At 60.2% G+C, this 12,185-nt stretch overlaps 2 protein-coding genes and 1 long non-coding RNA gene across 3 annotated transcripts in view; 1 reads left to right on the top strand and 2 right to left on the bottom strand.

Annotated features, from left to right (window-relative positions):
- The window catches only part of BCL2L1 (BCL2 like 1), a 16,854-nt gene extending 5,914 nt beyond the window's left edge, over window positions 1-10,940 (top strand). Inside the window, exon 2 of the mRNA XM_009643006.2 lies at window positions 10,451-10,940. Coding sequence (XP_009641301.1) covers window positions 10,451-10,588 — 138 coding nt within the window. The 3' untranslated portion in view covers window positions 10,589-10,940. The remainder of the gene's footprint in view (window positions 1-10,450) is intronic.
- LOC118452731 lies at window positions 4,801-9,539 on the bottom strand. The gene is made up of 2 exons (XR_004842550.1): window positions 6,353-9,539; window positions 4,801-5,720 (listed from the first exon to the last, which is right to left on the bottom strand). It is a non-coding gene; the product is annotated as an uncharacterized LOC118452731 (long non-coding RNA).
- A 159-nt stretch (window positions 10,941-11,099) lies between the features above and the next one.
- The window catches only part of LOC104130020 (lipopolysaccharide-binding protein), a 7,154-nt gene continuing 6,068 nt past the window's right edge, over window positions 11,100-12,185 (bottom strand). The window contains exons 14-15 of the mRNA XM_035898480.1: window positions 11,601-11,782; window positions 11,100-11,347 (exon numbers count right to left, since the gene is read on the bottom strand). Of these exons, the coding sequence (XP_035754373.1) occupies window positions 11,100-11,347; window positions 11,601-11,782 (430 nt within the window). The remainder of the gene's footprint in view (window positions 11,348-11,600; window positions 11,783-12,185) is intronic.

Consider the following 12,185-nt stretch of genomic DNA (forward strand, 5'->3'; position numbering starts at 1 on the left):
GCCCAAAAGGGGGCGGGGGGCGGTGCGCCCCCCCCCTCCAGTGACCCAGACAGCAGTCGGGATGCTGACCTGCCTGCCGGCTGATTCAGTGCGAAGGTATGCTCTGCGGGGTGGCTCTGCCTTTGCGTGGCAGGGAAGTAGCCACACTCTCCTCCTCCACCCTCCCGAGAGGGATGTAACCCTTCAACGCTATTGTTCTGAGCAACTAAAGATTATGTTCTGAGAGACTAAAGATTAGCGCAGATAATGGAGGCATGCAAGGGAAGCAGTGTCCCTCCCTGCCAGGGCACTCCTTGGATTGCTGCCCTGGCCTTGGACAGGGAAAACCGTTCCTCCTCCCTGCTCTCCACCTGGAAGGATGTGCAGAGGGGTGTTTGGCATGAGGTCTCCCTGAAGTCCCGCTCCTAAGCCCTTGGCATCCCAAGGACGATTAAGTTGGGGGACGCGCTTTCTAGAGGCATGCGAGAGCTTCCCTTGCAGCGCGCCCGTGGAGGAGGACGCAAGGGCTTTGCTGGGTGCAGCGGGGTGTGGGTTAGCTCTTGCCGGGTTCAGGTGGGGAGAAGGCTTATTACTCTTTGCCACAGAAGCAGAACAGCCCGGCAGAGCGAGGGGGCAGAGGGCTGCCGGGAGGCAGAGCCGTTAGCAGATGGCTCCAGCTGGGCTTACCGGGGAGCAGGTGTGGGTTTCGGGAGGCAGCCTTTTAAGAGAGATGTCAGTTTTGAACCCGGGAGGCTCGAGGGGCTGAGCACTGGCTGCCATGACTCGCATGCCGGGGAGCTGTGACCTAGTTGTGCTGTAGAAATGCTCGTTTTATTTTTTATTTTTAGGTATTTTGCTTATTTTATCCTCATGTTTAATTTAGGTAGCAAAAAAAAAAAAAAGGAAAAGAATCCGAGGGCTGAGCAGTGCTGGGAAGGACTGCCTGCAGGCGGGAACGCCCGCTGCAGCTCCTGCGTGCAGCCAGCATCTCTCCAGCCGCCCGTGTCTTCTCTCGGACACGTGCTCACGTGTACCAGCCCAGTGCTGTCTCTCAGGATCTCTTTAATGGGAAACCCAGTGCACTCAGCGCTGCTGCCTGCCTCCGGGGTAGCGAGGGAGGGAGGAGCGGGATTCGGAGCATTAACCAGAGAGGCTCCCGTGGCCACTGGGACTGTTTGTACGTTGTGCGGTAACTGGTCTATTTTCCCACTGCTACTGGGAGCAGGAAGCTGGGCCAGCATGGCATTTCAGCAGGCTTTGGGCTGGTTACTCTCTCAACCGCTGCTTGCCCCTGCGTTTACACAGCGTGCCCAAGGAAGGGTAATAGGCTGTATCTGCGAAGAGGGAAGTTTCAGGGGTCTGCGTGATTCCCTTGGGGAGAGCTGCTTGAATTTATTGCATTATCCTCCTTCCTGCTCAAGCTTGTGTTTCAGCTGTGTCTGCAGACGGAGCTTCTGATTTAAGTAGATCCAATTAGTAGCTAGCTTCTGGCATCAGTATCCTGCTCGGGGAGATGAGCCCTGGAGATGAGGAGCCTCCGGTGGGAGCAGGGCTGAGCTCAGCCCTTCTGCCCCTGCCCCTGAGCCAGGATGGATCCGGAGCTCCCCGGCTTGCAGCCCCAGTCCTCAGCTCGGAGGAAACTGAGGCAAGTGTCCTCTGCTCCGTACTCGGCCTGGCCAAGAGCAAAGAGGAGACAGATTCTCCCTGCCCGTACTGCTGGCAGCCAGGTGCTCTTAAGGCTGAAATCAAATTCTCCAAAACATGATGACTTGGCAGCAGGCAGGGCTTTGAGCGGGAGCAGGAGCCGCTCATCCCGGGAGGCGTGCGAGGGGCCGAAGGGCAGAGCCGTGCAGGGACCTGTCTGTTGGGGGTAGGACTGTGCACGCGAGGGGAGGGAGCTGCTGGAGCTGGCTGCTTCCTGAAGGAACGTGGAAGGGTTTTCTTCTCTGCTGGAGGGCAAAGGGCTCTTCGGGAAGCTCAGAGAAGAGGCCTGGGCTGGCACGGAGCTGGTTTGGTCTGAATGCAGCTAATGCCACGCTCAGGTGGAGCGGGACAGCTGTCTGCATCACCTCATTAGTTCTCCAAACCATAGGTCCCATTTGCACATCTCTCTGGTTTTTGCCATCATTGAGGCTGAGGAAGGCTGGGGACACTGCGAGCGTTGTGCGGGGAGCAGGGCTGCCTGCGGCACATGGCATTACCCTCTGTGTGTAACTCGTGGTGAGCTGGCTCAGGGTTTGGGCTGGGATGCGGGAGCTGGGCGTGTGTGTGGCCCTGGGTGGTGCCTGGGTGACATATGGCTTATGTATGGAGAGTATGAGGTGTTGCTACCTGTAAATCAGCCATCATAGCAGTGTTAGTGCTTCCATCCTGTAATGGTGTGGCTCACCAGCGTATTAAACTTGCCAGAGAGCTAATATCTTTTATTAAAGCAACTGACCTCATTTAGAAGCTTCCAGTGCACCAGCCAGTGATTATTTCATGCAACAACACGTATGGAGGAGCCCAGGGCAAAGCACAAAGTCTCCTTCTCATGCTGCACCACTCTCTCCCGCGTTTGCTGCATCAGCTGCCTACTCTGCTTCCTGCCCTCAAGTCAGCAAGGATTTTGCTAAAAGGGACTTCGTGGCCTGAATCATTTGAGATTTCATGTGGACTAACAGGAAGTGAAAACAGAATGAGCACATCTTCCTCCTCTTCCTGCACCTCCACCCTTTCCCCTTTTTCATTCAAGTGGCATGTAAGAATTAGAGCAGCCTCGTGGGGTGCTGGGGCTGAAGTGGGAAGTGGTGAGGCTTGGGCGGCTCTCCTCCGGGATGCTGGGGGACCAGTGGCTCGAGGTGGGAGAACGGGACAGCCCTTCCCTGGGAACCATCTCCCCGGGGGCTGTCCCTGCACCCACCCTCGCTCGCTGCAGCTCTGGTGATGCTGCCATTCCCCGCAGGGTGGGTTTGGGGTAAGGCTCGCAGTGTGGTTGAGGGCCGTGGAGAGCGGTTGGCATTGTGCGACTCGGCCCCTGGATAGGAGAGAACGTGGCTCCACAGCCGGGCACTCGTGAGCGCGACACGTCTCCTTGGTGCAGGTTTCCCCACAGTTACACAAGGGCACGATTGCACAGGAGCTGTGACGTCTGGGAAAAGCAATGACAAGGTGAAAATTGAGCTTCGTTCCCCGGGTGCGGAGGACCTTGCCGAGGCGCTTGTCTGGTGCAGCGAGCTGGCCATGGCACGCAGGCTCCCGGCACCGCAGGCAGCAGATAACCGTGAAATTAAAGCAGGAGCCTTCCCCTGCCCCCCGTGCGCGCCCCTCGCACAAAAGGCAGGCAGGCTGCTCTGCCTGCCGGGGCTCAGACACCATCTGTCCGGTGGGGAGAAGCATCAGAGAGACCGTCTTTCCTCGGACTATTCCACTTAATGCCCTTTGGAAAACAATCCCATTCCCAGCAGGTGCTAATCTCTTGAGTGGATCCGGCTCAGCCAATGTGTTCTTCGCTGTGCCTTTGTACCCGAGCCTTGTTGCCTGCCAGCCGTCCCGCTGCCGAGCGTGCCCGATGCCGGCCAGGGCTTCGGCACCTTTGGGAGTCCTCAGCCTGGTTAGTTCTGGGAGAAACGCTGATGAAAGATGGATGCAAGCAGATTAGTCGTTTGCACCATCTCCTGCTTTAATACACACGAATGTTTCAGCAGATTTCTGGAACGGAGAGCGCAATTCCCTGCTCTCCATCTCGTGCTGTGCGCAGCAGTCTCCCGGGGCAGGGACGGGGGTTACAGCTGTCACCGTAGCCCCTTTCATGTATTTGGAAAATGCTGAAATTGTGCTGAATGGTGTGGGGTTATTGCAGGTTCCCTGGAGCTGGTGATGAAACCAGTTTGACAGGAGGCTGCCGTGGTGAGGATTAGGCTGGAATGTGCTAGTGAGGGTTTGTTTCTGGTTAGAAAAGAGCTGGCTCTGGCCCTGGCTAGGCTGAAGCCCTGCAGGTTTGCTGGGCTTTGGGCTGAGGCCCCGGGGCAGCCCCCGGCCGGTCCCACCGGAGGCTGCAGCCCGCTCGGTGTGTGGTGAGGTCAGTTGGGAGGAGAGGAGGGTGAGGAGGGGATGCGCTTATTTAAGTAACCCTTTGACTTTATGGCTTCGTCCGTCAGGGTCGCAGGTTTCCCTGCATGTGGAGCCCTGGAGCTTGGGCAGGGACAGCACCCCAGCGCCCAGTCCCAGGGCAGGAGAGACCGGAGAGGCTGCTGGGACGGGTGGCATTCCCTGCCATTGTCATGGAGATCAGCAGCTGCTTCCCTGGAGGTCACCATTTGCATAACAGTTAGAGCTGGGTCTCTGGAGCATTTGCACCTGCCAGCGTGCTGTCCCCAGAGCCCCTTCCCCTCCCCGTGTCCCCATGCTGTCCCCAGAGCCCCTTTCCCTCCCCATGTCCCCAGAGCCCCTTCCCCACCCCATCCGAAGCCTGCCCAGGGTGCTGATGGGGACCAGAGGGGAGAACCTGGGCATCTGGAGAAGCTCCGAGACCTCAGCCTTGGAAGGCAAGTTCCCTTGGTGCGATGCGCCTGAGGCAGGGGCTCAAGCTGAGCTCCAGTCCCGGCCCTGCAGGCAGTGCTGTGTGACCAGCACGGGCACACTCCGTGTCCCTGCTGCCCTCCTGTAGGGCCTGGGCTTCAGGCAGGGCTGCGGTGGTCAGGGCCACACACGGACCCAGTGTCTGGGGGAGCAGGAGGGAGAACCTCCAGCATCTCTCTCCCACTTTCATAATGAGTAGGGACCAGCCAAGCTGTGTTTACAGGATCCTAGTGGCAGCCTTTGGGAATACTTACGTTTTCCTTTTTTTTTTTTTTTTCCCTGAAAGATCTCAGCTGCCTTTTCCCCCCATGCTTCACCTCCAGGTTCGCATATGCCAGTCCCATGTGGTGAGCTGGCAGCCCGAAGGGGCTCTGGGAGCAGGTTGCTGTCGATGCAGGGCTTTGTTGTGGTCTGCGCCGAGCTGCTGCCTTTCTTTTTCCATGCTTGTCTCACTGCTCAGCACAAAACTGTTCCCAGCATCTCATTAACAAATGTCTGGTCATCCAGATGACTGGCCAGCGATTGGTGTTAGACCTCTTAGCAGTAACACAGCTGTAGTTACGGCAAAGGTATAACAGAAACAGCCTTGTTTTCAAGTGAAACATTGCCTCGTGACGAGAATGCCTGGATTGGGAGTCAGATGCTGTGGCTCACGCTGCTGGCTCGTACGCAACTCTAGGGAAAGCACTTAACCTCTCTGCACCTCTGTTGATCTGTCTGGGAACAACGCTGACTTATCCCGCAGGAGGTTTTGGAGAACCAACTAATTTTAATAAACCACATTAAGATCCTTGGGTGGGAAAGGCTTCTGTACGTGCGGAGCTGGTGGCTGTCCCTCTCAAAAGCAGCCTGGCTGGGTGTCGGGGGCGTCGCTCCTGCCGGAGGCAGAGTCTCCGTGTTAAAGTCAGACCAAGTGCCCATAGAGCCTGTCTCTTCTCTGCTCTGCTGGTTTTCAGAGCTTCTTGTCGGTGTCCCGGTGACCTCCGTACCCTTCACCTCCCCGTGCAAGGGAAGCTTTGGGCACCCAAACTCTGCCCTCCCCTTCCCACTCCCCCCTGACTCACAGGAGGCCAGATGGGCATTCGTTGCCCACGTCTGCTTCCTCCACCTGCCCTCATGGTTTGGTGTCACTTACTGAATCCTCTTTCCCCTGGTGTTGGGGCTTATCTTGAAAGAGGAACCTGCTCTACTCGCCCTGAATGGGATCTAGCAATTGCTCTCCCTCCTGTTCGGCCGGGGGAGCTGCTTCGGGCAGTGCTGGTGAATGAAACCAGCTGAACTTCTGGGGCTGGCTACTGGCAAGAGGCTGAAACTTTGGGTCTTCCCCTTCCCGTGACGGCCAGTAAGGCAAGGATGTGAATGCTGTCTCAGCCAGGCATCATGCCTGATTCTGTTCTCCCACCCAAGACCAAGCGCTTTGGGTCAGACCTGCTCCTCTTTTCTCTCGACCGCAGTGCCGTGTATCGTCACTGGGCAGCGTTTACATGGCTGCTGCGTCCCCCCTCGACTGGTGGGTTGCGGTTTTGGGGCACTGCAGGTGTCTCAAGAGCCTTTGGCACTGCAGAACCTCCCTGCCCCAGCTCTGTGGAGTGGTGGGTGCCGGTGGAGTCTGGATCTCCAGGTCCTCGGTCTCCCGCAAGCAGCACGTGCAGCTGGAAGGAAGTGTCGTGTGTCCCCCCTGCAGCAAGTGCTGCTTTAGGCTCCAGCAAGCACACATTGTGTTCTTCCCCCCCGTGCTGGGGGAGGAGAGGCGACGTGGGGGGGATTGCCTTTTGCGTCGGCATAACGTTGGGGCTTATCTTGAAAGAGGAACCTGCTCTACTCGCCCTGAATGGGATCTAGCAATTGCTCTCCCTCCTGTTCGGCCGGGGGAGCTGCTTCGGGCAGTGCTGGTGAATGAAACCAGCTGAACTTCTGGGGCTGGCTACTGGCAAGAGGCTGAAACTTTGGGTCTTCCCCTTCCCGTGACGGCCAGTAAGGCAAGGATGTGAATGCTGTCTCAGCCAGGCATCATGCCTGATTCTGTTCTCCCACCCAAGACCAAGCGCTTTGGGTCAGACCTGCTCCTCTTTTCTCTCGACCGCAGTGCCGTGTATCGTCACTGGGCAGCGTTTACATGGCTGCTGCGTCCCCCCTCGACTGGTGGGTTGCGGTTTTGGGGCACTGCAGGTGTCTCAAGAGCCTTTGGCACTGCAGAACCTCCCTGCCCCAGCTCTGTGGAGTGGTGGGTGCCGGTGGAGTCTGGATCTCCAGGTCCTCGGTCTCCCGCAAGCAGCACGTGCAGCTGGAAGGAAGTGTCGTGTGTCCCCCCTGCAGCAAGTGCTGCTTTAGGCTCCAGCAAGCACACGTTGTGTTCTTCCCCCCCGTGCTGGGGGAGGAGAGGCGACGTGGGGGGGATTGCCTTTTGCGTCGGCATAACATCTCGCTGCTTCCTCATTGCCTTCCCCTGAGCATCCTCCTCTTGGACGTGCCTGTCACCCAGGGTGGGGAAGGGGATGTGACGGGTGTTCTGCTGTGGAACAGCCTGTCCTCTCTGGGGTGGAAGAGGCCCACGAGCACGTGGAGAGGGCGGTTGAGACACTGACGTGCTGTTGCTACCATAGTCCTTGTGATCGACTCAGGAATTCCAAATATTTTCTCTCAGATAAAGGTGACTCGGGGAGGCCAGAAATATCTGGACGTGTCTGGGCAAGCCTGGGATCCCAAACACCAGGCCAGAGAGGTCAGAATCAGTACTGGGAGTGCTGGGCTTCAGGTGCAGAGCAGCCAAGGCCTGGGGCAGTGTGGGAACTGAGCAAGCTGCCTTTCCCTAACCTTCAGCCTGCCCCCAGGACAGGGAGGGAGGATGCTCCTGCCTGTTTTCCCACTCCCCCTGGTCTGGGATTACCATTCCCAGGGGACACATCTGGGATCACAGTTGTGCAGGGGCTGAGCTATTGCAGCTCCTGGGGACGGTCTCCCCGAGGAAGGACAAGGCGCTCTCGGCTCCCAAGTCCCCTGTGGCCTCCAGCTGCATCTCCAGCAGCTGCTGCTCCATTCCCAGGGAAAGGAGAGGGGCTCGTGTCCCCTCCCTGCCTGCACCGGGCTCTTGTTGTGCTCTTCTCCGTCTGTAGCGCCCGATAGCTCTCGGTTCACCGTATGCCATTTATCTCTTGTTCAGCAAACACTTCCTTTTCTTAGAAGTAAGGGCTTCAAAACATGCTTCTTGGAACTGCCTTTCGCCCAGCTCGGCAGCACACAGTCGCAGAGGCTGGGCTACCAGCCCTCCCCGGCTCCCTGCCCTGGCTCTGGGGGCCCTCTCCCGGTGCCTGCCCTGCCGCCAGCCCTGCGGAGAGGCTGGGGAACTGGCTGGCCCCTTCCACCTCCCCAGCCTTCCTGGGGGACAGTGGGGATGTCCCCTCTCGTGAGTCAGGGCGAGCCTGCGGAGACACGTGGGGCTCGGTGGGGCAAGCCTTACTGGCTTTTTCTGGGGAATACATCAGGAGGGGCGCAGCCTCCTTCCTCCCGCTGAGCGCTCCCACGCCATCGGGCGCTGGGGGTGTGCGGCGGGGACGTGCCTCCGAGGGAAGGACCTTCCCCGGGGTGCGAGAGCCCCAGCACAGAGGGGTGTTGCAGGGGTGGTGAGGCACTCCACAGCTGGCGGTTTTGGACAAGCCCATGCCTTCTGCCCCCGGTTCCCCTGTGCCCTCCATCCCCGCCAGCCTGCTCTCGGTTTGCTGCCGCTTGCCGTGCTCTGTCACCGCTCCGCCGCTCGTCACCACCTATCAGCAGAGGGATTTCCTGTGCCGTAATGAAAAATATCCCCTCCTTGGGCTTGGGCTCTCCTCCCGTCCCTCTCCTGCAGCACATCACTGGCTGTTTCCGTGCCCTTCCTCCTGGGTGAGCAGCCAGGCGGGGGGCTGGCAGCAGGCAGCAGCCCTCCCCCTTCTCCCCTGATGGCACCTGCATGTGAGCCGCCGTCCTGCCCATTCCTGCGGGGCCGGGATGCGATACCACACCTCCGTGGAGCCCGTGCCAGCTGGCAGGCCTGGTGGGAAGCGAGCTGCCTTCTGCCACCCTGTGTAGGTGGCAAGAGTCACAGGGACAATTGTCACATCCCTGAAGAGGACTCGGAGTGAGGTGGCCCCGGGGTCAGTTAGCCAAGTCCCTGTAGTCCCAGTGCCCTGGGTGTGCTGATACGTCCACATGGTCGAGGGGGTGTGAAAGGCAGCTGGGGGAGTCATGAGATGCTGGAGATGGTGTTTGGTGGAAGGCAAAGAGCGTTGGTGGGGCAGAGGTGGGTGCTGAGGTGCACAGCTCACCCGGGAGGTTGTTCCAGGTACCTGATCCCCTGGGAGGGGGAGGCCTGTGGCAGAGGAGAGGGACACAGCCCGTCTCCCTGGGAGCGAGCCTGCGTCTGTTGCGCACCTTGCTGTGAAAACCACATTTCCATGAGTGACGGAGAGGCTCCTGCCTGAAGAGCCTCTCGATCCCAGCCGTGATCTGGGCACCAAACCCCCTGCAGGTCCTGTGGCAGCGCTTGCAGCTGATCACAGGCTGTGGGCAGGCGCAGGAGGCAGCTTGCAGGCAGGGCTGCCAGACCCAGGCAGGCAGGGATGCTGCCCTGCCTCCAGGGAGGCCGTGGTAAGGCATGACGCAAGCACAGCGTCAGCCGGCCTTATCTCTGCTTTCCCAGAGCAGCCGGGTTACTGGAACTGCGTTCACTTATCAGGGAACAGGGGACCTTGCCGGGAAGATGGCCTGGAGGTGCGACAGCATCGAGCCCCTGCTGATGCCGAGCTGCCGGCAGTCCCTGAGCCCGGAGCTCGCAGCTCGGGCTCCCTCTAGCCCCGCTGCTCCTGCTTGGCCCTGATAAACCTGGGAGCCACTGGGGCGTGAAGTTCCCTGCTTTCCTGTAGCCTGTCCGTGGACTCCTCCTTCCTTGCAGTCCCTGTGGCCCAGGGACCTGAGCAGCTATCTCAGGGTGGCCTGAGGTCCCTGGGTGCCCAGGGGAGCAGGAGGTGTGGCATCGTGCCATGGGCGCAGGGGGCAGGCATGCTCTCCGAGAGCCCATTTTCGGGAGCAGTTCAGTTCCGGTGGTCTCTCTCTGCCGCCTGCCTTCCCCCCGTCCAGGCCACGGCCATCCGTCCCCAGCCCTGTCACACCTCTCCCTCGGAGGGTGAGGGGCTGGGGCTGTTTGCAGTGTGGTGGCTCTGTTGAAATCTGCCCGGCTCTTGCTGTTGCTGGAGATGAAGGACTAAACGAGCCGGGCCGGAGTGACTGCATTCCTGGCCAGGCCTCATGCTTGGCCCGCTCTCCCGAAGCCCGGAGGGAGGCAGGAGTTTCACGACCCAGTGTCTGCCTTCGCCACAGGGATTTGCGGCATCATGCTGCAGAGTAACCTGCGATGGCAGGACGTGGGAGCGCTTGTCTTGCCGGGATGCGGCAGTGGGGAGAGGGCGGTGGGAGGCTCTGCTTCGGGGGGACGCGCGGTGTGGGCTCCTGCTGCAGCCATGGGCACCAACCCCGCTGCTGCTCCCCCAGGCCTCGGCGTTTTCCTGCTGCAATGATTTCTAGCACACTTCGATGCTAATTTTAGAGAGCCTGGAGCGCATGATGCATCTCCTGCCCTGCCTGCATGGTATTCTCCTTGCAAATCTTTTCTGGCATCCACTTCTCTCATGACTGGTCCTGTGCTTCCCCCGTCGCCCTCTGTGCGTGATTCAGAGCAAGGAAGCACAAGGCGTCTGTCATCCGCCTGGTCCCCCACCACTGCTTTCCTGCTGGCAGGGGCCAGGCAGCCTTCCTGCCCCTTCCCGCTGCGTCTTCCCCTCCAGACCGCACCGCCGAGGAGGAAGGAGCCCCAGAACGCGGCAGAGAGGGTCTCTGCTCCGCTCCCACCCCTCTGCTCACTGCTCCTCTCTTCCCACAGGAGCGCTTTGTGGACCTCTACGGGAACAACGCTGCTGCCGAGGTGAGGAAGGGCCAGGAGACCTTCAACAAATGGCTCCTGACCGGGGCGACGGTGGCAGGAGTGCTTCTGCTGGGATCCCTGCTGAGCCGCAAGTGACCCACCGCCGAGTCCCCTCGTCACCAGGACGGCTGCGCCTTCACCGCCACATCCACTACACTCCGCTCCCGAGCACCCTCACCGGCGCGGGGGGGCAGCCCCTCCGCCTCCCGGGCGAGCGCCCCGCTCCGCGGAGCTTTCTCCCTTGTGCCGCCAGCTCCTTTTATCGTAGTCCTTCTTATTTACTGTTCCGTTGTGTTTTAAAGGCGCTGAGACCAATGCAGCACTTCAGCCAACAGCTCCCAGCGCTGGGGAGATCCAGGCAGCCGGGGGGAGCGCTGGCTAGAAGGTGTCCCAGCCCTGCAGGGTCCTCTAGATCACTTTGAAGAGAATAAACAGACTTATTTTTGCATGTGTGAGTGCGTGCGTGTGTGTGTAGATGTGTCACTAAGGTAAGGTTCCCCAGCCAGAGCAAGGGTCGAGGCTCCGTGCCCCCTTCTCCCGCATGCTCAGGCCCCAGGACGAGGCAGGCTGCCGAAGGGGATGGAGCTTCCCCGCAGCATCCCTATCCCTATCCTGATCCCGTCCCCACGTCCGCCAGGCAGAGCTCGTCCCCGTGGCTGAGGGGGGGAGCTGGCAGGGTGAGGCAGAGGCTGGGGGCAACGAGCTCTGCTCTCCCGTCAGCCCCCGAGCCCCTTTCTCCCGTCAGCTCCTGGGAGCTGAGCCCGGGCTCGGGTGAGGATGGGTGCGTCCAGGCCCAGGCTGTGCCCGGTTGGAAGGGACCCTCCTCTTCCTCCTCCTCCCTCTGAATGTAGATTGCTGTGGGGCAATGCATGGCCATCCCCGCGCCCGCTCCTCCGGGTGGCAAAGGAGAGAGGCAGGCGAGGGGGGAGAGCTCTTGGCCCTGGCACAAGGGGCTCGCCAGAGAGCCGGGACCACCGCGTCCAGCAAGCGCAGGAACACAGAGCCAGGGGTGGTGGGGGGGGGATGGAAGGGGCAGCGGGGAGCGATGCTCCTGCCCCAGCCTGGGGGGTGGCCGCAGGGGCAGGCAGAGCCCGGAGAGCAGCCCCACCGTGGCCAATCCATGGGGGCACAAGCCCGGGGGAGGTGGGAACGAGGGCTGGCACCGGCTGAGAGCCGTCCCCGCCGCCGGGAAGCCTCTTTGGGGACAGCAGGAGCCGCTGGTCCCGCTTTGGGGACACCAGTTGCTGCCGGTCCCCGTAGCGCAGGCAGATCCCTGTCCCCATGGCGTGGCTGTGACGGGTGCGTGCAGTGGCAGAGGTGCCTGCTTTCCCCCCACCCCTTACACCCCGCGCTGCTCCTGCTGTCGCCCGGGCACTGGACCTCCGGGCTTTGAGCTGAAATTAGCTTCATAAAATAAAATAAAATAAAATAATCCCTCCTCCTTCGGAGCCCACCACCGGCAGACCCGGCTGTCCTCGTGGGTTTGTCTGTGTACATACCGCCCGCGCTCTGCTGTACATATCCGAGTAGTTTTTAATTCATTTGTGAATACTCTTTAATGCTATTTTTGTTATCTTGTCTGTCCGTATTTATGTGTGGGGCCGTGCTCCCTGCAAGAGGCCAAGGTGGGATGGAGGGGCCACCAAGCACGGACTCGTGCTCCCCGCGTAGGATCCGCTCCCGGCGCCGATGG

Source organism: Egretta garzetta, unplaced genomic scaffold, assembly GCF_000687185.1.
Source record: "Egretta garzetta isolate BGI_Z169 unplaced genomic scaffold, ASM68718v1 scaffold1037, whole genome shotgun sequence".
Lineage (NCBI taxonomy): Eukaryota > Metazoa > Chordata > Aves > Pelecaniformes > Ardeidae > Egretta > Egretta garzetta.